Raw genomic sequence first — 26,283 nt, forward strand, 5'->3', positions numbered from 1 at the left:
CTTGCAGTGGAAATGTGCATACCCTACGGACAACATTTCTTATTCCTCACAGTGCTGTTGGGTGGCACCTTTCTTTGCCTGCTTATACCAACCTGGCAGTTGGTAGAGTTTCTCTGTGATCTGTTATTATCTTTCATTCGTGCTACCAGATGGATACCAGATGGGTAATTGTAGCCAGTGCCTCTGCTCTAGGTCCACACCAGAGCCCATGGGCAGGGACCTGTCAGTTAGCTGACTCTAAAATGGTGCTTCAAAGAAATACTTCTCAAAACTGTGTGCATCTGTTCCCCACTCTAATGACCCTTAAAAAAAAAAAAAAGAAAAGAAAAAGAAAACCCTCATAGACAAGTTTTTCTTTAACTAGATGCTACATCCGTTAAAAAAAAAAAAAAACAACGGGAAAATAACTATATAGTGGCTTGGGGATGTCAAACTCATTTCTAGCTAATGGCACATCCAAAAAGCCACCAACTCAAACAGCCATGTCAGTAGAGAAAGTGAAGGTTAATCAATATGTTCCTTTTTGGTGATATCTTCACAATGTAGAGTCTCAATTCCTGAAGGGCACCTTTTACGAAACATTTTCTCAGGTAAAAAGGAAAAAAAAATCAATCAATCAATCTACGATCTTTGAAAGGCCTAGTGATTCCTAGAGAAGAACACAGAGGACACACACAAAAAGAAATGGGTAAAATGGTGGGAAATTCCTGTTGTAAGAACTCATCTCCAATCTGTTTCTCTTAATTTGATGCCTCAGTTGTCACACTTGACAAATTACGTTTTTAAAAATATCTTGACGGATCATCTGGTTGTTTCAAGTGTGTATTTTAGCAGTTCATTATGAAAGTTCATTTTCTAAATTAACTACAAATACAGGGGGATCTTCTAACCATTTTCTCACCCAGTGCTGTCAGCTGTTTTCTTTCAGCAGACATCAAAGCAGATCCCCAGTCCATGCCGGGCTCTCTTCCTGGAGGAGTTACGATAAACAGTTATGTGTGCCCTTAGGTTACTATGGAAACACTTTCTTTTCAGGTCCTCCACTTACAAAGGTAACATTTGCATTAAAATATGTTGGAAGTTAACTTTTTTTAATGCTCAAGCAGGGTCATATCTATATCCATATCTATTCTTTCAAAATCCATGAACATAAATTAACTTAATCTATAAAAATATTTGAATGAGATGCTCATCCTATAGGTGTAATTGCCAGCATGGCAGGTAGTCAGCTACTTGGAACATTGTCAGACACTAACCAAATTAACTTTTGTTGCAAAAGAAAATGTTAGCAGTGACCTATAGCTGGCATTCCTCTTTATGCAAATCTGTTGAGTATTTAAGTTTGTGTCATCCCTGACAATGGAGAGAAGAGGCTGAAGATGAAAACACAGGACAGTGTCAATAGGTATATGCTTTGTCTTTGGAGATTTCTAGATGACTCTGCCTCAGTTTACCAATTTGGGCCATCGAGAGTTCAATTTGGCAAGCATTTGCTAAGGGGTAGTAAAGCAGTCAGCCTGAGGTTGGGTACAATGTAAGCCTCAAATGTATATAAATTCTTGAATAAGTTGCTTGCTGGTACTAGATAGGATGTGATTAAGTTTTGTTACTTCCTGGTACAGACAGGAAGTGGTGGAGAAGCACTATCAGGGAGAGGGTGATGTTGCAGGAGCAGTTGGGGAAGGCTTCATGAGGGAGGTTATTATGACTGTGTAGATACATGAGATGTGAGCATAACACCTCCTACTAGGACGGCTAATGGGACCGCTGTCTAACCTACCTTCTGGATCACTTGTGTAGACCACTGGCTGGTACCTGTAGTAGTTGGCTGCTTGCAAGGGACTTGGGATGAGGGAGGATCTCTGTATATCAAGGACCATGAGTCACTTCTCAAAGGCAACCAACCCATCTCTGATTGCATCATGCAGATGTCATCAGCTACTTGAAAAAGGCAGTGAGATAAGGACTAGGCTATATAGTAGAGGGGACTAGACTTCACCTCTGGGGAAACGTCTATGTTACTCTGAAGATGAGTATGGAAGGGTCTTGATCCTCCTCCTTTTCCAGAGGGAGACCTAGAGACAACGCTGCATAATTCAACAGGCATTTATCAAGTACGTATCCCCCACAAGAATGGCACTATGGGATGCCGAATGGAGAGAAGGAGGCGGAGGTGGAGGTTGGAACAGACTGTGATGAAGGCCATGTTCTTCACCTGCCCTTAGACACTGAAACAGAAGCAGCGGGGGCTGACGGCTGGCCTCAGGAACGTTTTCTGTGGCAGAGGAGACCTGAGGTGGCCACATCTTTAATTGCCCTGGTCAGTTATCACCACAGAGAAGGCTACTTAGTATGCTGCCACCAACTGAAACAGAACATTAATGACTTGTTTTACCAGCATCCCCGAATGACAGTCCACCTGTATAAAAGAAGTAAAGGCCAAGCTCTTTTCTCCTTTACTGATATTGGTCACGTACCAAAGAATTAAAAAAAAAAAACAAAAACAAAAAAAAACCTTACTATGGTCAAAAATAGCTCTTCTATTTTTTTTTCCCCTTGTCAGAGGCCAGGCATTGTTCTACAGAAGGACATTAGGTTGTACTGACAAGATTTGTGCTAACCAATGTTCCCTGCAGTGTGTATGTGTATGTGTTTATGTTTCCAAATAGATTGTTTAATTATCTGCTCCATTATCTTTCTGGAAGCTGTATTTCATTGCATCAAGCATATTTATCAATAAGAAATGAATGCCATCCTGGGAACTGATTTGTTCAAGGTAACTTTCATTATAGTTACACTTGCTGTGTCTGATGGTGTTTCCATGCTTGCGCTATTTTATTTATAGCTGCAAACCTCTCATTTGACTTCTTCACCATCTGAAAGCCAAGTGGAGTCTCAGTGACCACTTGTGTCCCCAGACAGAATTTACCTGAAAAGGAGGCATAGATATATGAGTACAAAAATCATTTTAAATTATTTTTAAATCATTACCCATTATTGATGAAGATTGGTCTCCCTCACTGGCTGCCACCCCAGAGGCCATTTCTAAACAGTAGGGAATACAGGCAGCAAAGTTGTGCTTTGGGTGTTGCATACCTCAAGAGTTAGAAACTATACAAAAATGCAAGAATTGTTAAAGACAAAGTACTAAGCAGAAGTGAAGTGGTAATCTTGTTAAGTTTAAAATTGTTCCATGTCAATTAATTCAGCATCTTATATTATCTTCCTCACTAGAACTAGAAAAGGTAGTAATTTCAAGTGTGGCAACTATCATGTTTGTTTCCGAAAAAAGGAAATGTGGCCAGGCAGTAATTGCTGTACACAAAGATGAGCAGTTTGACATCAACGCTAAACTTGCTATCAAGCTGGGAAGCTCTTGAAGGCTTTTTGACTGGCTTATTTCTGGGTGCATGTGCTTACCACAGGGGCCATAAAAGCAACCACTCTTCATAAAACTCTACCTTGCAATATTGGAATGAGCTTTTGATTTTGAAGGCAAGGTTCTGCCACCACCAGATATCGGGGCAGCAGTTGAATGGGCCAGACCGGGGATAGCTGCATGTGGGCGGGTAAGAAGCGCACAGCCACAGCCCACAGCAGATGCCCACGTGTGACTATGAGTACACTGAGGGACAAAGATAAGAAGATGGATCTGAGAGGAAAGGAGAAATTAGACCAAATTGTGGAACAGAACCTATGTGCAAGACTACCCATGACAAGCATCAAGCAGTTGAGTGAAGTTCAGATGGGTGACCAATGCAGATCAGGGAATTCCAGGAGGAACTATAACCCTTGTGTTCTGGGGGTACCAGAGACAGCAGCCTCAGTGGATGTCTGATATCCATAAGGAGGTGGACTCCAGACCCTGAGAGGAAGGATAAAAATCAGAGTAGGACTGGATTGGTTGTAAGAGAACTTTTGAAAAAGGATGCCTCAAATTTTCCTGCACTTTCTGGGGACTGTATACAGACCACAGAACCATAGGGAGAACCCACATAATCATATCTGCAAAAGTGAAGGGGTTGGAGGAGCAGCGAGCAAGACAGGCCCTTTTTTGAAATTCTCGTTGAACTGGAGTTGTCTCCAAAATAAGGGCAAATATTAGTTCAACGTGAGAGAGGATAAGCCTTCGATAATGCCGGGGGGTCATGCACACCTGTTCTGAATGCCCAGTGAGAATTACTGTATTATAAATACGATTCTGTTATTAGATTAACGTCCACACTATAGATCTCACTCTAGGAGCTAATAAAGCCATGCAACCAGCATCTCTATGTCTATAGCAGGAACTTTATTCTTCATCTTTAATAATACAACAATGCAGCTTAACAGAGAAAATAAAATCTTTATATATTCATAGGTAACTGTGCATACATAATGCCCAGCATTACATTCTAATTATTTTTCATATCTTCAACATAAACATAAAAACAAAACCAAAAAATTCTTAATCATCTGCATTTCTGTGGGCTTTTCAGCTTAGCCCTACTGAAGTTATGGTGATGTGTAACCAGAAACTCACTTTGTTAGTATGTTTTGCAAAGGTCCAAACCTCGGAATGGTTAACGGAATCAATTTGGAAGTTTTACACACCATGTCTCACTTTTCCAAGACCATTTAAAGAAAAATTAGGAGTTAATAGTATAGGAGGGTAAGAAAGCCCTAATATTTTCCAGTCACACCATTGGATATGCATTGCTTTACTGCGTGTGAGTAAGAAAGCTGCAGCTAGGAAAATGGCCTTTGTGATGCAATAAAACTGTCCTGGATCTTGCTATGGCTCATCATTAAGAAACCCCATGTTCTGGAGAAGTTTAAGTCTGAATCCAATGGCAACGAGAGCAGATTCTGGCTGAAATGACCAACCGCATAAATAATAGGTGACACCTGCCCCAGTGCTAGGCACTGAGGAATGTCTGCTAGAAATGGTGCCATTCCTGTGGAGCAGATGGAGAAGGCTAACACTTTCATTTCAGGCATGAGACTAGAGCAGAGGTTATGGAACTGATAAGGAAATTAACATTGGGGTTTTTTCTTATGTTGGGAGTAGGAGAATTCTCTAAACAGCACACCTGGAAGGTCTAAGGTTCTCCATGTGGCTACAGCAGGGGAAAAGCAATCAAAGAGACGGAGAGTACTGTGTCTCCTGATTTGATGGCAATAGCATGAAGATGAAGGGTGGACACAGCCACAGGTACTGCAGGATGAGAGGGTGGGGCCGCACAGAGCTCAGGGCCCAGAAAGCTCACCCCTTGTTCAGTGGCTTTAGCCAAACTGTCTGAGAAACTAGGCAGAAACGAAGTTCCCCTCCAGGTATCGCTCAGGATTCTGACCCCCTTCCTGTCCTCTCCAGCTGCCAGACCTCAAAACAGGTGTGAATTTCCATCAGCCAGTCTGAGGGGACCCCTCTACAAACATTCAGGTGCAAGGTGGTGAGAACCAAGGGAATATCAACTCTTTTGTTTAAGGAGCTTTCAAGTAAGAAAACAGAAAGAAACCAACAGAAAGGACTCAAAAAGGACTTTGGAAAATGAATGAAAAGAGACCAACACCCAGAGAAATTTGGGTGAAAAATATAAATATCATAAATACAGAATCCCCTAAAATCTAGGTAGAGAAACAGGTTACTTACTAAGAAAGAAAAGTTAGGTGAGTCTCGAATATCTCCTTCACTAACATTAAAAAACAAAAGATGATCGAATTTTCAGGGAAAAACCCAGGCAAGTCATTCATTCAACAAGTATTTATCATGTACCTCAAACCCCTAGACATTGTTATAAGTGTTGAGATTTATATATAAAGGATATTATCAGATTTCAAGGATTTAGAAATATACTAGCTGTAGATACTTCCTGAAGTGAAATCATTCACAAAGGTAAGCCGGCTCACCTAGATGACTGGGGATAAAGAACTCAACAGTGGAGATGTCAGAGCAGAGAAGGACTGGCATTAGACACTGCATGTACTCTCTGGATGACAGGAGCATGCTGCATTAAAAATATTTTTTAAAAAGAGCTATATATTCTTCTTTAGAAACATGACTGTATCTCAAATACCACAGGTTAAAAAGTGTGAGGGAAAGGTGTGATAGCATACAGTCACGTTACTTTGTTTCTTTGACATGGAAGGAACTCAATAGAGATTATTTTTGATGTTGATGGAGAAAATAGGTTAAAGAATGTTTTCTATAAAGCCAGTATGATTGAAATTACTAACAAAAAAAAAATCAGAGAAAATACAGTTCATGGGGGTAAGAAATAGAAAACTGAAAAGTATATAAAGCAGAAAAAAAGTAAAACAAAATGACAGAAAGAACAAGAATGCCAGTCATCATAACAGATAGAAATGAAGTAAACATTTCTTTGGAAGAAAAAGTCTCAGAATGAATCAAATAGCACAATTCCACCTTTTATAAGAGATAGATCTAGGAAAAAAAGTGATGCTATAAGGCCTCAGAAAGAAAACAGTATATGGAAACTTTAACCTATGTCCATCTGTCTTGGAAAGATCACGAAGGTGATACATAAATATATACATGTCAGAAACTATATAATTGGTAAGGTTATTTTATGATATTTTCACAGTTAGGAAATACATTTTTCAAACATTTGAGAAACTGGGATGCCTTTTTATAAAAGTTTACATTGAATGTAGTGGTGTTCCCTTTTTTGTTCATCTCCTGAAAACCTGTTATTAAATTTATGTGTGTATAACAATCTATGCTGACTTACACTTGAGGAAAGATGGTACACATTTATGTTTATTATCTACTAGTATGTAAGTACCACAGGGCAGAAATTTTGTCTGTTTTTTCTCTTTGCTCTATCTCCAGTGCCTTAAGAGTGTCTGGAAAATAATAGGCACTCAATAAATATTCATTAAATAATAAATAATCATTATTTTTAATTTAATTAATTTTAATTTTTAAATGACAAAAGTTAACACATATTACATCAACTTTTAATAAATGCCACAAGGCAAAATTACAGGAGTCCTCTTGACTACAAAGCAGTAAAACTATATACTAACAACAAAATTTTAAATGAAAAAACCTAACTCCTTAATAAGTAAAATAATGATCATAAAAATCACTCTTGGTTAACAGAAAAATAAGGTCTTTAATTTTAAAATACCTAGAATAACACAATGAGAAAAACATTAACATATTACCATTCCTGGAATTATACCTAAACTAAGTTCAAAAGCAAATTCATTGCCTTAAATTATATTGTTATTAAATATTACTAAAAAGTAAATGAAATAAGTAGCTAAATAATTTAAAAAGTAGGTTTGGTTCCTCTCTTTTTAAGGAAAGAAAATAATAATTAATGAAGTAAAAATAAATGTATTAGAAAACAAAAAAATGGAATTGTTAAATATATGGTTAAAAAAATAAAACATACTAAAAGATTAAAAATCTCAATGAAATAGATAATTTTATAGAAAAAGATAGCAAATTTCCAAAATTCACTAAAGGAGAAAATACCTTCTTTTCCAAAGATCTGTATCTATTGGAAAAGTTGAAAAAGGTGTCAAAGAATTACCTACAAGAAAACACAAAGCTAGATGTTTTTACGGATGAGTTATTTTAAATCTTTACAAAGAGCTAATTCCTACCTTATAGAAATTGTCACAAAGCATAGAAACAGGTGTAAGGCTAACCAGATCACTTTACAAAGGTAATTTGAACATAACCCTTTTATATCAAACACCTACAGTTAGGAAAAAATGAACAAAAAACCTAGATATTAATTTTACTTACAAGTAAGGTACAAAATCACAAATGAAATAATAGCAATCCATACTCAAGTCTATCTTAAAAGAATATAATAGATAGCATTTGAGCATAGATTTATTTTTTCAGAACTGCAAGGTCTATTCCATATTAGAATCTGTATTAATATAAATTCTCACATCATTAGAAAAAGAAGAAAAAATCATATGATCATCTTAACAGATGTTTAAATGCCATTTCAAAAAAGTAATAAATATCCCTGGTTTGTTTACACAAAAATAAAAGCTTCTCTCCCTCTCTAGCATCAAAAAGTTAAGAGCCTATTGATAAAGTTGGAAAAAACTCTGAATGATATTTGCCAGTAAAGGCTTAATATTCCTTCCATGTTAAGAAAATTTATAAGTTAGGAGCAAAAGAGGCAAACACTGTGACAGAAAAAATAGAAAATTCATAAAAAGAACAAATATATTAATACATGGCCAATAAACTTGTGAAATACTCAATCTCAGTTGTAATTAAGAAGTGAAATGAAAACAAAATAATTGATATTTGCTATCAAATTGGTAAAACCTAGGAAAAATAAAAACATTCCATTTTAACAGGGCTACTATAAAACATGTATAAAACAGACCATTAATATTTGTGGAATGTATTAATGCCGCTGGGGAGAATATACACTTACTTAACTTTCCTAGGGGCAGTTGAGTAATTTGTACCAAATTAAAAAAAAAATTCATGGCCTTATACTAAACAATTATTATCTCATATGATTTATGGTGAAGAACTAATAAGAATACAAAGATTTATTTAAAAGGCTAATTATTATATCATTATTTATAAGAAATGATGAAAACAACTTAGTGTCTAATAGTAATTAACCAATTACTTCATATCCTTTTTAGAAAATCTGTGCATTAATGAACCATTAACTTCATATTTTTGAAGAATAGTTAACAGCATGGGAAATGCTCACAGCATAACAGAAAGTGAACAAAAGTGGTACAAGTAACAGCACATTCAGAAGTATCCCAATTTAATTAGTACATGTGATATACATGTATGTGTGTGTGTGTTTGTACAAAAGAAAATACTCCAAAACATAAACAGTGTTCATTTCTTGTGCGGTCAGATAATAAATAATTTACATTTTCATTTTAACACTTTTACCAATTACCTAAATTTTATAGAGTGAGCATGTATTTTAGGATAAAAAAATTTTAAACATAAAATAAAAGAAAAAAATAGTAATTTTCAGGAAAATAAGAAAGCCTGGATTATGCCAAGTATACCCACATGGTCTATGAAATATTTCTGGCTGTATAACTGTAAACTCTTTCAATATGTTTATTTAAGAGCTACATAAACCATTGGCTGTTAGACTAAAATTAATTAGTCTACATCTATCTTGAATAGACTTACCCATTGCTATCTATCTGTATTGATATGTAGATATAATTAAGAAAAGCAAAATATATGTCACTCATTATGTGTTTCAGGTAGGATTTATTCAACAATATCTATTCAAAAATGTTTTAAGTCCCTAGTGAGGGACTCACAAATACCATGTGAGTTCTTTTAAATGAAATTGTGAACGACCACATATAGAACTTAAAGTCTAAACCAGAGTTTTTTCAGCCTTTTAAAATCATAACCCAGGAAGATGTATAGTTTACATGATGACCCCACACATATGTGTGTGTGTACACTCACTGACTATGAAACAAAAATTTTACCAATACCTCATATTTACTGCCTGCCTTGCCCTCTGATATATTCTATTCAAAATCATTTAGAAATGACAATAGTGACTAACTAACTGATTTTATCATCATCTAGTAAGTTGGGAAACACAGTTTGAAAAACTACCATCTAGGGCTGATCTTGGTCAGTAATCGGGACAGATGTGACGTACAAATGCTCACATCCTCAACACGAGAGGTTGGGCCTAAAGAAAAGTATCATCATGGAACATATGATAAAAGCCACTTGATATTCATTTTGAAATTACAAAGGGCAATCGTTTTAGATATAGTAGCTTACTTGGAGGCAGACGGCCTTAAACGCAGACAAAAGGAAAGGCGGAACACACAAGGGAAAACTTCACAGGGATAAAAGCGTATCTATCTCGTTAATTCTTGCTTAGTCTCTCTTTCCTATGCATTCACTTATCAATTTCTTTCTGTACAACTACTCCTAAATATCTCATTATATTTGAAATTATGCTTCCTGTCTGCCTTTCCCACTAGACGTGAACTCCTTATTCACTTTTGAATCCTCAGAGTCAAGTAAATGTCTGGCACTAAGTGGCCACTGAATAAAGGTCTAGCAAATTAATTAATAAATGAATGTAGGACTAAGCAACTGCACACTTTGAAATTTTGTTCTCCAGTCTTGGGGCCAAAGTGACACAACATAAATGAACACGAGTTCATTCTTTTCCTTAATGAATGAAGGAATAGCAACAGGTTTTCTTCTTATTTTAGAGATAAAATCTTCAAGGAAGTTAGGAAAGTCTTAAGAGTTTCTAAATGGGAAGGTATTAAAATTTTTGATAAATTTATGAATGAATTAAAGGAAGATACTGAATGCTTGAAACAAAATGTCAGTTCTTTCCTGTTTGCTTGTCATCTTCTCCCTGCCCCCATGCTTCCATCATCATATATTTATGGACTAGATTTTTTAACTTTATATATACATGTATCTACATATAGAAAGAAGAACGTGATCCTCTTTCTGAAATTGAGAAATATCAAAATAGTTATAGAGCCACACACAAACCACAAACTCCTAACTAAACTCTCATAGCATTTTTTTTTCCGATCGCCAATTTAAGTACTATTCTAAAAGATTTCTTCCTGACATCATTCACATTAATTGTAAGACCATGATTTCTCCTTCTGAAACATGAGTCTCTGATTCCTTTACAACCACACACACACACACACACACACACACACACACACACACACACAGCACATTGCTGCTGAAGTGCTGCCTGGGAATTTAAACCTAGCAAATTACTATAAAGGGAATTGCATGGAAAACAGGAAACCTGGTCCATACTGAATAAATGACGGAAAAATAAGGAGCTGATAGATATAGAAAATTAAAATAGATTTGCTACTCAGAAACAATCTGTGACTGTGGCAATTAGTGATGATGGGAAAACAAAACTGAAAAATGGAGGTGTCTCCACATGGTTTGAGGGTATCTGTTATTATAGAGTAAGCCAGAAGGTTCATTAAAGACAACACATCAGATCACGATGGGAAATGTCTTTCTTATACAACATTTCCTACTGTTTCTCTGAAGGAGAAACTTCAAAACATTAATATCCTTACACACACACATACACACACATGCCCCTCCCCGAGTCAGGTTTTCTTTCCTTGTAGCTAAGTGTTTATGATGCAAAGCTTGATGTACACTTTCCTATGCATTCATAAATTACTGAGTATTCACTGAATGAATAAACCAACAAAGGGACGAACAATTGCAGAAAATATATTTCCCTCATGTACTGAGGCTTTGCTGCCTAGGGAATGGAGCTATGTCTGGGAACAGGCTCAGTGAGAGATGGCACAGAATGAACTAAACCATTTGGAGAAAGCTTCATGGACATAAAACCCAAATACTCCATTGCTTCACAAAAGTCTTATCTTGAATGTAGAAGAGAAACTATTTCCCAATGGTTTATAACAACAACATTATATCCTTTCTTCTTAGATCATTTACTCGAATAAATGGAAAGTTTTCCTGTCAGCCTAGCTGAAATTCAGAAGTATCAACTTTTGTACTTTCTCATAAACACTCTGAAAATTAGCACTGTGACTTCAAGGCTCAGAATGAAACACAGACAAATTAATGAGATTCACAGGAGGACTGTAAAGTCGCAGGCTCTAGTATGTGATGTGTCATTACAATTGTATTCAAAAGTGGTCATTCTTTTTGTGGAGAGTAGCAATTCTAATACTGCTGTAGTGATTATTCTCATTTCAGGGTTTTCTTTGATTCAAGTGTTCTTCCCGTAGATTCAGAGGAGAGCTTTCTGTGAATTTTCTTTTTCCCAGCACAACACCAGACTAGTTCCTACTTAATAAGAACCAAATGATGTTAAATCTCAGAATAACTCTGGGTCAAAAATTTCCTGAAACTGAAGGAACAAGATGGCCACCACAGAGACCTGATTGGTTAGTTACGATGAGGAAGCTGTGGGAGGAGGATACCATGGGCCACAGTGTCTGAACACAAACATGGCTTACATGGAGTTCTAATTGTTGTCAAGTTTAAGAGATATGCGTGCTGTAAATACCAGTTAGATGGATTTTCATATCTTCTACTCCAAACATCTTCATTTTTTAATTTAGTACCCAGAGTTTATTTTAGGACATGTAAGCTCTGCTAAAATAAATTGCACCCAACTGATTTTAAACAGCTTTGAGAACAGTTTAAGAAATCTGGAATTCATAGGAGTTTCTGCTATGGTTTTTCTTATATTACATAAAATGGTCATTTCTCCCATTGCAGTAGAAGAAAAGAATGTTATTATTGTAAAAGTTGGAATTCTGGGTTTTAACTATGATCCAACACAAACGGTTGTGGTTTGGGGGAACTTAACCTATTCTAAACTCGACATCCTGAACTGGAATTAATTGCTCATTAGAAGCAGAAAGAGTTCTTTTTCACTCTAATGTAAGTATAGCAAAGGGTTTTTTGACATACTATGGAAAAATAATGTGGTTCTGAACTTTCTTTTTCTGCTTTTTGCTATTTAGGCTCGGGTTTGAGCCAGATATGGGTACCTTATTTGATTACAGCATAAAAAGAATGATTTCATTTAGACCTATAAAGAGAACTGATGAAACACCAAACTTTGGTTTTGGTACAATATTATTGGTTTCAAAAACAAATTAAGAGTGATAATTAAAGAGTAGTTCATCAAAAAAAGAAAACAGTTTTCATAATGCTTACAAATGCATACTCACACATTCCCTCTTTTATATATCTTATATTATATTAAGATATCTTATATATCTTATATTAAGAACTGGCCACAGGAGCTTTCTTTCTTTCTCTTTCTACTGGGAGTTAGTACTGATTTGAAAATCAGCTTTGCTAATGATCTTGTGGCCGTAGAGCAAGGTCTTAGAACCTTAGTTTTCTCATCTGTAAAACAGGATTAAAGATACCCTACCTCACAGAGTCATTGTGTGGAATAGTTTATATAAGATAGAGTCAGCACTGAATACATAAGGTCATTGTTATTAAAATCTGGTTTAGTATAATTAATAGAGTAAATAATTTGTATACATTCTCTTTGTATTCTGCCTTCCTTCTTATTTTAAACCCTTAACTGAACCCTGGTATTTCTTTGCTTCAGGGTTTTTGCAGGGCTGAAAGCAGAAGCTGCTTGAAGTCAACTTTCTTCTGGTCTTTGATTTTAGCATAAGCTCATTAAAGAGATTAGGTGTGCCCCTGGGGTCAAGGATGAAAAGAATACACTTAAAGGAAAAGTATGTGTGTGGGAGAGAGGGAAATAGATATTGACCTTTGGACCAATGGAATTTGCCAAAAGTGCTTGACAGCTAAGCCTGACAGCCACTACCTTAAGTGACATCTCAGAAGTAACCACAGTGAGCAGGACTGGAAGGCCTCCCACAAGGCTTTGTGTGCTGTGTAATGTACCAGGACTTTGGAATCACCAAAGAGGTTAAGGAGCTCCAATAACGACTAAGATAGAAGGGTTGTCCAGCCAATGGAATATATCATTCCAAACACCTCCGTATGTGTGCACCATTTAAAAATTCCTCACGTTGACTGACACTTCCTACATGCTTTAGATACCATGTAATGTGCTTTACATGTAATTGTGTATGTGTCACAATACTTCTATGAGATAGTACTATTATCTCACTTTCAAAAGAGACAGAGAGGTAAAATAAATTGCCCAAATTTACCCAGTGAATAAGTCGTATAGCCTGATGTGAACTCAGACAGTCTAGCTGGAGTCCACGGTCTCACATGCTATTCTGAAAAGCTTTCTATACCTGCTAAATTACTAGTTCTAAAACTCAGGACATCTGTGTGTTTCAAAAGACAGCATGAGAAGACAGGAGTAGTTTAGAGTAGCTGTCTTCAGGGCAGATATTCAGACAGGGCTGATGAGGAGTTGTGCCCATGCAGGTTGTAGCAACTGGCCCCATGGGCCACAGGGAGCAGACTCAGAAACAAGAGGCTTCCTTTGGAGGAAGTGAGGGCCTTTTACTGGAGAAATCAGTGGTACTCCCAGGATCAGCTCGCTGCTCATAGGAAGCCAGTCAGGCAGGGAGATCTGGGGAAGCTTGGGGTCCGCACATGAAAAAAGACGTGCTGGAGAAAGCACAGGCTGCTGTGGTGGCAACAAGGCATCAGGAACAGGCCTAACAGTCTCATTCCAGGAGTAGATTCCATTAGCCCCTGTCCTCATCCCTCCTCCTAGACTTCCCCATCAACCTTTATGGGTCAGGTTATTTGTGCCCGAAAGTATTGCTGAGATGAACTGCACAGAGAGAATGGTAGCTTCATTGGGGGATGGGGCAGAGAGGTAACTTTTACTCCCAAACACTTTGGGGGGAAGGGTGGGCTTAAGTGGGGTGCCATGATGGAGAGGTGGGGGCAATTCAGGGTCAGGAAACCTGGGGGGACAGACTTAAAGACCTGTAGGCGGGAAGGGCCTAGAGAATATTTCAAAAATGTGCCCAGGAAAGAGGGAAAAAGAGAATATCCTCCTCCCCTGGCTCAGTTGGCTCCTTGTTCCTGCTCCTAGGTTATTGTTCTGTGATTAGTGCAAGGTTACTAGATTTTAGTGGGTTTTTGTAGGCTGGTTTGGGCTCCTAACAACCAATAATATATATATTTTTTTCCTATGGGAAAATCCATTCGTAGTTCCAAATTGCCAACTTCTAAATAGGCTTCTGGAACATAGTTTATTTCTATGTTGGGGATGGCTTGTAAACATGTTGCCTCCTTTCAAAATGATTTATGCTATGTGTAAAAACTAGAAATTCACTCCTATGTTTTATAGTCCAGGTCTTCTCCCACATAGCTTCTATAACAACAAGTTTCTATAAAAGCTACATTGAAATATAAAAAGGCTAAAGCCACCCACCAAAAAAAAAAAAAAAAATCTTCATTTTTGTCCTCTTCTTTCCTCAATTTTTCTCTACTTCCTAAAATCTAGGGGAGCAAATTCTAACTCTTCAAGTGGCATTCAATATTTTACCAATATCAAAGTTCAATCAAACTTCAGGGCTTTCTAAAACCCACCTACCTCATAGACACAGTTTTCTTTCTTCTTTTTCTCTGCCTTGGTATGGTTCTCAGTTCAGTTTTCACAGAATCAGGGCAAACACTGATCTGTTGATGAAATCAGCCACTGGGAGGGAACTGTTTATGGAGCTCAAGAGGGCTCCTCAATGAGAAGGGGTTGATTACTGTATAATAACAGCCAAACTACAGCAGTCTCTGGATACATCCATTCGATGACTCTTTCTTTACCCCACCCCACCTTTTAAAGCTTTTAAGAACAGAATTTGTGCTTGTCACAAGACAATAATCTATGAGGATACAGACAGAGCCATTCCACCTAAAGAAAGAGCACCTTTAGTCCAGTCAAAGAATTCTATTGCTTCTCCTGTGGTGAATTCCTAGGCTGAAGTGAACTAAAATGTCACTTGCCTATGTAAATAAAAAGTCAAAGGTCTGGTAACTTCTCATGAATAACTCAGTGAAATAATCTGGGCTTCTGGGATAGTTCAAAGATACTGAACCAATAGACAAAAATAAATTTTCTTTCTCTTTTTACATAGCAAAAACAATGGTAGCAAATTTCAGATTGATAATCGATCTATTCTTTCAAATGATAAGCAGGCAAACACAGGAATGGAAAATTTTTTTCTTTTTATTTTTTTGAAAATCTAACAAGATGAAGGAAGTTTATCTGGTTATTAGAATTTGAAGTTGTAGTAGACAACTCCTAAATGTGCCTAGCATCCATTTTCCCTTTCACTGTTAATAGCACCTGGATTTTCCTCTGGGGACTATCTTCTCACCTATACTTATTTATGGAGTTTGGGTAGACTTGACTCACTTTCTGGTTACAGGGGTGGCCTTGGGACCTAGTTCTAGCCAATAAGAGTACTACATCTTTCTGGCCATGAGGGTTGGTTCAGAAGTGGACATGTGACCCAGGCTGAGCCAATCAAGCCATTGAACACTGTACTCAATATTAGTTCTAGGATTTTTTTCTGGATCTACTGGGAATGAGACTGTCTTTTCCACAGAGTTGTGTTGGAGCTGCCCATGGCTATTTTTTCTCCATACGGGGGAGCCCCTTGAGAATGGTGCCTGCAGAGAGAATAGCAAAGCTGAGAGATAAAGAAAGAGACTCCTAATGGCTGGTTTGAATTAGGTTTCTATTCTTTGCAATATAAGAGCCACTGACTAATCTAGAATTTTTCCTCAGTGTCCTTAGTTTCCATCAGATGCCTTTAAGATGTAGTCAAGGAAAATACTCATAAATCTCAATTCTGGTATTGGACCAATGACAGCAGGAGCTCATGCTTTTATCTCCTTGTGTTTAGAAAAAACCTTCTGATAGTTTCTGCACTTGTTTGGCTATTGCACATTCCATCTCAAATCCTTGTCTTAAGATGGTTAGCATGATCTCAGCATCATGTTTTCCCTTTCCTCTGAGTGCAGAATTCACTGGATTTGTCTTTCGTTGTCCAGATCAGCTGCCAAGTATGTTTCTTTAAGTTGGCTCCTACACCATCTTCATAACAGGGTGAACAAATCTTTCAGAATGTTTGCATTTATTCACCCAACAAGCTCTTTGTTCCAACCGTGATCTACCTGAGCCAATCCCCTCTGCCAGAAAGATGTAGAACCATGTTTTTTTTATGGCAGTGGAAACTAGCATACTGTGCTAGTTTAAGATGTTTTAACTCCCACTTTTTTCCATATATAAACAAACTTGTTCTCCTTCCCATCCATGTGTCTATAAACCTCTTTCATAGATAAACAGTCTTATTTAGCCAAAGATCTTTAAAAAAAAAAAAAAAGGTGGAGGGATAGTGATACATGCTATACAGCTCTTGAAAAAGACAATCATAAAGGTGCTAGTACTTTTTAAAAAACTTCAGAGCCATTCTCTTTCTGAAATTACTTCCAGAGTATTCATGTTACTGTTAAATACACAGATAATCTTTATCTGCTAATAAAAAAAGCAGCTCTTTGCCAGAGGACTGTGACAGCCTTAACAAGCCTTACAAAAAATAAAATACCAGCAGATAACAGGTATTATGTTTTCTTTTGGCAAATATTAACACTTCACAGCTAGCATATCTTGCTTACTTAATTGGGCCTATAAAAACTCGCCAGTCTGTTTCACTTGCAGCTATTGAAATTCTTTCAACTTGTTCTTTACTGTTTTGCAGAGGTGAAATGGGAAAACAGCTACAAAACAGACCAGCTGAAGAGATTCCTCAGGTCTCAGGGCCATATTGACAAACCTTACAAATCTGTGTGTAGTCATTTATTTTAAAACAAATGAAGTGAATAAATCAGGAGCTCCTTTGAAAAAGAAAAAAAAAATCCACCAAATTTGAGAGAAGAAAGAACAAAATATGTCCTCTCAGGCAATTCTCAAATCATCTCTACAGCCTTCCCATCACTCGTCTCCAACTAAGGGTGCACCCTGCCTCCAGCAGAATTCATTGCTCTCTTTGAGTTCGTACAGAAGCTAATACCTCTCTATACTATAGAATTTATCACACATATTATTCTTCTATTTTGTTTGGGCTTAGATATCTGTATTCCTGGCTGGAGCACAAGTTACTCCAAGGCAGAAACAATGTCATATTCTTGTTACCAGCACCTGGTCTATGCCAAAATTGAGCAAATATTTGTTAAAATTGATAGGATACAAAGAAAAGAGAGGAGGGAAGGGGAGAGAAGAGAGGAGAAAGCAAGTTAAGAGCCTAAGGGAGCAGTGAGAGAGGTCTTAGGCTCCAGGCCACCAGGCAGGTGTCATACTGGCAGAAAACAACAGACAAGCTGGCCTGGGAAGATCTAGAAAGTCTGAGTCAGGCCAAAGAAAAAATATTAGTCCCATTGAAAAAAAAATTTTTTTAAAAATATTCATAGACCCTTGTGACCTTTCAAGTGATTACTTTCATTATTTTGGCTTTGAACACTTTTGTGAGCATACTTTCATTCTTTCTGGCCTATTTTTAAACTAGTTTAAAAGTAGTTGTTAGGTAACTTACCTTCCTAACTTCCTTCTCAACAGTTCAGAAGTTCCTGAGTATAGGATGACTCAGGAAACATCTGTCAATTCCCTCAATCTGCAGTCCTGGACTCGGGGAGTTCTAAGGTCATGAATGTATGTCTGATGGATGATGCTGGTCCCTACAATGGTTTTGTTAGAGAAGCTGGACTGCTTTGGTGTTCACTGATCAGAGTCAGTGCCTTATTTTTAGAATTGTGCGCAGAATCCTAGAGAGCACCTGCAGAAGCCAGTGGGGGCCTCTCCTGACCCCCCCACTCCCCTTCATGGAACTGTCAACCTGATTTTAACAAGTGCCCCCGTGGTGATGCCGAAGACCTACCTACCTAGGAACCACAATCTCATAAAAGCGGCCTTGTTGGGTCTGGCTGCCTGACAGGAATGAAATGTTAACTTTCTAAACTTGCTTTCCTAGATCTCACCAAAAGTAGCAAGCCAATGGTGTAATTTCTCAGGCCTATGTTGAACAAAAGATACTAGTGTTTTTCCTTGGCTTGGGGAGAGGAGAGGAAGGATGCTGAGATTCTAATCCCTGGTTTGGAGTATCCCAGGCAATCACAGAGAACACTCGTCTTTTATGACAGTGCATTTCCCAAGCATCCCTTTGGGAAGTCTTAGACCCCAATTGTCTGGGAAACATAAAATCAGTCACTTTTGGCAAAGCTCAACACACCGGAGCATGGGAAAACACAAATTATAACAGAGATACTTCTTTACTCACTGGATGGTCTGGTTACACGTTTACTTGGCATAAAAATAGAATCATTAAAAAAGGGAGCACCCAAGGGTATAGTTATCTCGTTCAGGTCTGGTGAGGGTCAGAGGAAACTTTAAGTCTCATGAAGGTTAAGCATCTTCATCCTTTTAGCTTGATGTAAGGATATCATATAAAATAAGGTCAAAATAACTTAATCTAAATTTATTTGTCTTATTTTGCTCATAGGAATTCATAGTGGTTTTGAGGTGGAACACTTTTCGGAACATTGGATATGGTGTTCTGTTTTGGTTACAGTGGAAATAACTTTCCTTTGTTTTACTGCTTGTTTGGTTTATTGAGGGAGCCGAGCCTTACTTAACAAGCCGCTCAAGTCTCTTGTCAGAGGCAGTAAATCAATCTTGATCAACTTTGAAATGAAGTGGAATAGTTATCTAATCTGTTATTCTGTGGAAATCCTTCTCCTTTGCTACTGAGAGTCTAAGAGACGAGTTTTCCCATCACTGTAAGTATCATTCTGTTTAATCCTAACATCTGTAATAAAACCAGTACATAGCTCTTTGTTCTGATCCACAGTCTCAGGGTGTCTTTCTCCAGAGGTTGAAGCCACTTGGTTTGAGATTGCCAGTCCTCACTGTGCACTTCTGATTAATGTTTTTAAACTTCATTATACAAGGAGGAATGTCCTGGGCTGAAGAGTTTCAGTTGCTCTGCCCAACAGTGGTGGGTCCTGAGATTGATTTTCAAGCCCCAGTGTAAGCGTCATTTATGACAAGCCCCAGCGTAGGTGTGAAAACTCGAGGGAATCAGCTCAGTCCCTGGACTCGACTCTCCCCAGCCTGACTTTGTGAGCATAAACATGAGTGTGAAACTCAGAAGAGGAAACTTCCCTTTCATACATTTGCCTTTCAAAGGATCTGCTGTCTTTAATGGGCACCGGGGATAACACAGCCCCTTACCTGGTTCTCAGAACAGCACTAAAAACTGTAGTAGAAGGCAGCAGCATCATCAAGGAGGGTGAGGGAGAACCGAATTACAGCAAGGACATGACTATATTACCACGCTCAGCTCTGCTCCAGGAATGGTGTCAGTGACGAGAGCTAACGTTTGTGGAGCACCAGCTCCGTGTCCACACTGTTCTACGAATCGGACACAAACATTTCATCCAACTCTACGCACCCTCCTCTGGGCCATTTTTGTGGACGCTCAAGAGTTAAGTGTGTTTTGCAGGCACAGACTTGCCTTCTTGAAAACAACAAGAGTATTTTCATGCTACCCTGAAAATACCCAGAGAGTATCTCTTCAGTGGTCACATTATTCTTTTCTGTTCTCTGAACATTGAAGGATTTGGCAAAAAGAATCCTTTAATACAAAAACTGCCCTTATCTCAAAACAAAGCCATCCTAGTATACTGGTAAGATCAGCAGAATGTGAAGTGCTCAGATGTAATAAACAAACAATTGATATCTCTGACAATAACTCTTCTGAAAATTTACGTCTAATAACCATTTTCCAAAGGAGAGATGGCTTATGTTGCAAAGTCTGTTAATGCTGTCCCAAATGTCTGAGATAAAGATCAAGACTCAGTGGACGGTGACAGAGATTCTCTGTCCCTTTTAAAGTAGCTAATTTCTGTTCCCCCCCACCTAGTCAGTATACAACAGGAAGTATGAGAGCAATTAGAAGGAACTACTGTGCATTAGTGTGGTTTGATTTATGTAAACAATTTCTGTGGGAGAAGATGGCTGTGGTTTGAATAATGTTCAGATCTATGAAACCTAAGAAACCTAAATATAATCTGATATGTATAGAACATTCTTGACCATGTTCTTTTGCTCTGAACTATCTTAATAAAGAGGAACCCAATGATTGGAATCAGGCATGGGCTTACCCAGAGAAGGTCATAATCAGACGGCCTTGCTCTTCCTTCATCGTCTTCGTATAAAGGGAAGCCTTCCCTCCGAGCCTGATAATACTCCTTCCGCAACTTCTGGATGCGGTCGGTGCTCCCAGCCACGGGACGGACGCTATAGAATATAACCAAACAAACAGTCACGCAGTGTACATAATCCTTGAAGTTACTTTTGGATCTTATTAAAAGGCCTGTAATTCAAATATGCTAGGAAAACGGTGACATCAGTAATAAAAATGAACAAAAAAATGGTCCTTACATGCCTACCTTTAGCCCCCAAGGTCAAAACATCTGACTTGGGATTAATAAATGCCTTTTGAAAGAGAAGGTAAGAGAAAGTCCTGACCTTTTAGAGCAATTAAAAGACCCATCACTTTTTTCTTACAATCATACATGCAGAGTTTTGTTAAATGTTAATGTGGATATCTCATTTTCTCACATAAGTGTTGCCTATTTGGGACAAAGTTCCAGTTGTTTGGCCCAAAGTTTGGATGTGAGACAGGGTTCTCACGTGCCAGTGTTATTTCAGTGAGACTCGTGAATTTTGGAAGAGCGGGGTTGGGGATACCTGTCAACATATGAGTGCAGTCAGGGCACAGGTAAAGAAAAGAAGGTGAAAGTCATGCCAAAGAGTCACAGAGGGGTGAGGGAAGCTGCGTGATGGCAGAATGTGCTTGTTCCAGGTTCTCCCCTCTTCTTTAGCCACTGCTTCTTCTTGGGAATTACAGCTTCTCCAGAGACTGATCCTCCCAACACCTCCTTAGCTAGTAGCTCCCTTTTAGCTTGCATCAGTTTGTTAAGATCATTTCAATAGCACCGATATCATGCAATATAACTCAGGGCCAGGAAGCAAGAGGAGAATGATAGGCAGGTCTGAACAGCCTTCAGCTTCCCTGGTTCATCTGAGGCATAACTGAGTGCCCCAGCCAGATCTTATGTTAAGATCTAGGAATGTAAGAATGAACATTCCCTGTGCAGGGGTGGGGAACCTGTGGCCGTGGGGCCATTTGTGGCCTTCTGGATCCTTGGGTGTGGCCTTTTGACTGAACCCAAATTTTAATAAAGGGATTTGCTTTGTGAAGTTTGGATTTGGCCGAGGGGCTGCACTGGGGGATCTGGAGGTCCACATGAGGCTTTGAGGCCACAGGTTCCCCACCCCTGGAAGGGATCATAAAAGATGACAATCCTCTCTGTTAGGTGCCCACAACAGAGATTTGCATAGGGATCATGGGAACACAGAGTGCTGAAGCTTTGGCAGGGTGAGAGCGGGGCCATGGAGGATCACAGAAGGCCCGGCAGGGGGGCCTTGAAGGATGCATAGGAGCTCAACAGCTGCACAGGTGAGATGAGGGTATTCCAGGTAGAGGGAAGGGCAGGGCAAAGCACAGCCATGAGAAAGCATCTTACTTTGGGGACAGGCAAGTCAGTCAGTTTGGGCAAGCAGAAACCCTCAACTTCTTTTGTCCTGCCTCACACACATACCAGGTGATATATGCCCCCTCCTTTCCTCTCTCGTGGAGAAACTCAATTAGAATAAAGTGCGTGCTGGTGACTGTGGTTTAGGGATATTTTGAATTCACTCTAATAACTGACAAAAGTATATCATTTGCAAATTTTGGTACTTTAATTCAGTGGTAGCAGCTTATTAATCATACCAACACTCATGTTTCATGGATATGTGAGAATCACGGCTGTAGTATATCGGGTATATAGGAGCAGGGGAAGAGGGACAGGTGAGGCTTGGAAAGGTAAGCAGGGCTCAGTGTGGAGAGCCTCGTATGTCAAAAAGATCTCCAATTATTACAGTTGAGTTTTAGTTTAAATGAGATACCTGATAAAATGAGATATCTAAAAGCATTAGAAAGAGGTCATCTATTTTGTTATAATATTTTAAAATTACGCTTGAAGACTCTAAAAAGAAAATGGTGAGTAAACACCTTTTGGAGGAAAAGCATTCTTCCCAAACGAGATGGCAAGTTAATTGAAAGCGGGGCTGCAGGCCTGTGCCCACGCGTGCTTACGCGACTGCTCTGACTGCAGTTGGCACAGGGCTCTGGGCTTCCAGAGTCCTCTGCAGACCTTCCGCAGCTCATGCCTGCCATTCAGAAAAGACAAATCCTGAGTGTCCACATACTTTTATTGTTCTTCAATATGTATTCTAAAACTCTCAAAATAATTCTAATTCTTTGTGACATTTAATTAAGTTTTAGTTCAATAGATTTAGGGGGTATAAATGGAATTTTGTTATATGGATTATATTATATAGTGGCAATGTCTGGGCTTTTAGTGTACCCAGCACCTGAATAGTGTACACTGTATCCAACAGGTAATTTTTCATTCCTTTCCCTGTCCTTCCCCTTTTGAGTCTCCAGTGTCTATATACTCTCTTACACTCTGTATGATATATTTCTTAAAATAAAAGTTGTCTTTGAGCACTTAAAAAAGATAAAGAAAAAGCTAAAAGGCTTGATAAGCTTTTCTGAACCATGGGCAGGCAGGAAAGGCAGCACAGTCTATTTTGAAACAGCTTCCCTCGCTCCTGAGTAATATGAGATGACCACGGTGTCTGTATCCAACGCATTGGCTTCTGCCGATTACAGAAATTCATGAGCTGCGTTCAAACTTGCCAGATGAGTTCAATCAACATGGTGCAAACATCGCATACATAATCTATTAGTTTATCCCAAAGAAACCGAAGCATTGAATTCAAGTAGAATGAAGTCATCAGTAATAAAGAAAAAAAAACTGATAAGGCACTTTAAAAAAAAAAAAAAAAACAATTTTCCTCCATTTGTAGTGGAAAAAAAATCATACTCAGACTGTAAACTATTCTTCCATATGTCTATAAATACATAAATTTAAAAATATGGGTTTGATCAGATTGCTGTTCTCAAATAAGGGAATGGGGCAAGAATACAAAATCAGCTGTTCAGGATTCAGAAAATCCCCTATGGCTTACAGGAACAAGACTCTTTATCCAGAAAAGAAATCTGGCCCCAGAGAAAAAACAAGAAAAAAGTCCAGAAAGTCATGGACCATTGAAGGGCAAAGCATGCTGTATCTTCTCCCCTGTGTGAATATTTTTAAAAAATATGGAACACCATGCAAACCTTTCGTGATAACCTGAGGCTACATCTCAATATCATCTCTCTTTTTCCCTCTCCAGCACTCACTCTACCTTTAACTGTATCAGATTTTTTTCCAAGTAGGTGTTTTATATACTAAATTTAGGAATATCACATTCTGATTTCTGATTTTAAGCCATTCTCAGCAGATAATACACATAAGTTTACCTTCAAGTTTACCTGTAAATTAATAAAAATTATATGTGCTACTATTATAATGAAAGAAATTGATTTCATTTTATGTTGAAGATGTAAAAATATAGCAATTTGAAGAGGGACATACAGAAACCTTTGTAATAATAGCAATCATCACAATAGTTGTAATTTATAGAACATTTATCTAGTAGATATATTAATATAGACTTTTCCTTAGTCTACTTTGTGCTCAGAACAGACATCACTAATCAATTACAGCATTCTTTCCCAATGATCCCAGACATAGCCTCAGAATTTTTCTCAACCCAGAACTTCAGCCACTACAAATCTACAGGAGCTGGCACTTGGGTTGAGCTTATTTACAAGTCCTGTGTAATAGGTACTATAAAAATCTCAAAGCCTCAAAAGAATATTGAAGGATAGGTTTTACTATTCTGTCCAATAAATATGAAGAAGATGAGGCTCATAGCAAACAGATGATTAACAAAGTTTGCCGACTTCAAAGACTACTCTTTCCACCATAGCTTACTACCTTCCAAACTGCTTCTCTTCCTCCATCTTATTTATATCTTAGAGACTGCTTCCTCTAGCAATATATTGAACCAGAATGCAAGTTAAGGCTAGCCTACAAGACTTAGTTTTTAAGGATTCTCAGTCTCCTTCTCTATTTACATGCCATCTGTTCTATTTTCCTGGCTTTTTGGAACTTAGCAGTACAGATTCTAGGGAGTCTTTGGCCCGATAGCTTCAGAAGTGACATCAGATAATGTCGTAACTCAAAAACTATTGCAACCATATCAAACACCCCATCTCCATGTTGCTAGTTAGAAAATCAGGCTTTTTGTATTATTTGTTCACTGATGAAGTAAAGCCTGCCCATTCTTACAAAAAGTTCGCATTACAGCTGTATCCATATGTAGGTAATCAACGCCAGTCTTACACTTTCAAAGTGTTAAAATGTTATGTTAAATTAATTCAAGCAGTACAAAACAGATTTACGTTATAATGACTTTTTTATAAATTATACTGCCTATGCTTTTAAAGGCAGATGTATAGTTAAACAGCCCTTCTTAGAACACTGTAGAGCTGGACAGAGCTTGAAGTTGTAACGGATTTCAGAAACCATGTCATTTTCTTCTTAGCCACCTATAGTAATAAATTCCCATGTGTAATGAACATCACACTAAGGCATTATCTGCCCCTTTGGAATCTGGCCTTATTCTTCCATTCTTCCTAGTTTATAACTACCTCAGTTGTAGGACTTTATGAGTGCTCTTTAGTGTGTGCTTTAGTTGTCTCCCGTTCCTGCTGCAGGCCGAAGAAAACTAACATTCATTGACTTCTTAGGGTGTCCTAAAGATAGTATTTGTGCTTTACATACTTCATCTCCTTCAGTCCTCAATGAAATCTGTGAGGATGACGTTGTTATTGACGTTTTACAGATAAGTACACTGAGGCTCAGAGATGTTAAGTGACACAGCTGGTGAATGATGGGCCACGATCTTTGTGACTCCAAACCAGGGTTGTTTCTACCATATCGTGTTGCCTTACAAGAAAGGCATTAAAATGCAGCAGGCATTTTGTAGCTGCAGTTCACAGGCATTTCAAGGCAGAGGGAATTTAGCAGAGCACATTTACAGCCATACCTTTTGATATTCTTTTATTTGCACAGATCTTTGCAATAAAAATAGAAATAGAGGTAACCAAAGTAATAGAAATACACGCAATGAAGTCTGTATTCATTAAAGAATGATGTTGGAGCAACTGCAGACGGAGATTTCTGGCAATTAATATTACATCTCTAACAGGCTTATGTGGGGAGCTCTTATAAAACTGAATGGGGTGCAAAAGAGAATCCACATATGACAAAGATCCCACATGAGAGACAACCTCTGGATGAGGACCAGGATGGAGAGGCTGCCAGTGCTGCTGCTGGGAAAGTTCACCACTAACTGAATGACAGGGAGCTGGTCACTGTCACCAAACCTGGCCCACGTTTGGGCTTGTGGATTATTTGTGATTACTTGGTGTGTATGTGTAAGTGGGCATGTGTGGAAATACATACACCTCCACCGGGGCTCAACTGTATATAGTTAATTCCAAACAGCTGTTTCTATGTTTGTGTTGACAGGGAGCCTCTTGCTCTTCCTTCTGAATGAGAGGGGTTTGCCTTTGGTGAGCAGTGGGCATTTGTAGGTACCAGCCTCGTGCCAAATCTGGTGTCCAGATTTGATGATTCAGTTAAGAAATAGCCTTTAGAGAATGGAACCTTAACAGGAATATTCCTGTCTGGATGTGATAATCCTTATGAAC

The 26,283-nt window shown here is 38.2% G+C and overlaps 1 protein-coding gene across 1 annotated transcript in view; it reads right to left on the reverse strand.

Moving 5' to 3' along the window:
* PARD3B (par-3 family cell polarity regulator beta) overlaps positions 1–26,283 on the reverse strand; it is a 942,908-nt gene that overhangs the window by 77,796 nt on the left and 838,829 nt on the right. Inside the window, exon 21 of the mRNA XM_045558633.1 lies at positions 20,669–20,804. Coding sequence (XP_045414589.1) covers positions 20,669–20,804 — 136 coding nt within the window. The remainder of the gene's footprint in view (positions 1–20,668; positions 20,805–26,283) is intronic.

Source organism: Lemur catta, chromosome 8, assembly GCF_020740605.2.
Source record: "Lemur catta isolate mLemCat1 chromosome 8, mLemCat1.pri, whole genome shotgun sequence".
Taxonomy (NCBI): Eukaryota; Metazoa; Chordata; class Mammalia; order Primates; family Lemuridae; genus Lemur; species Lemur catta.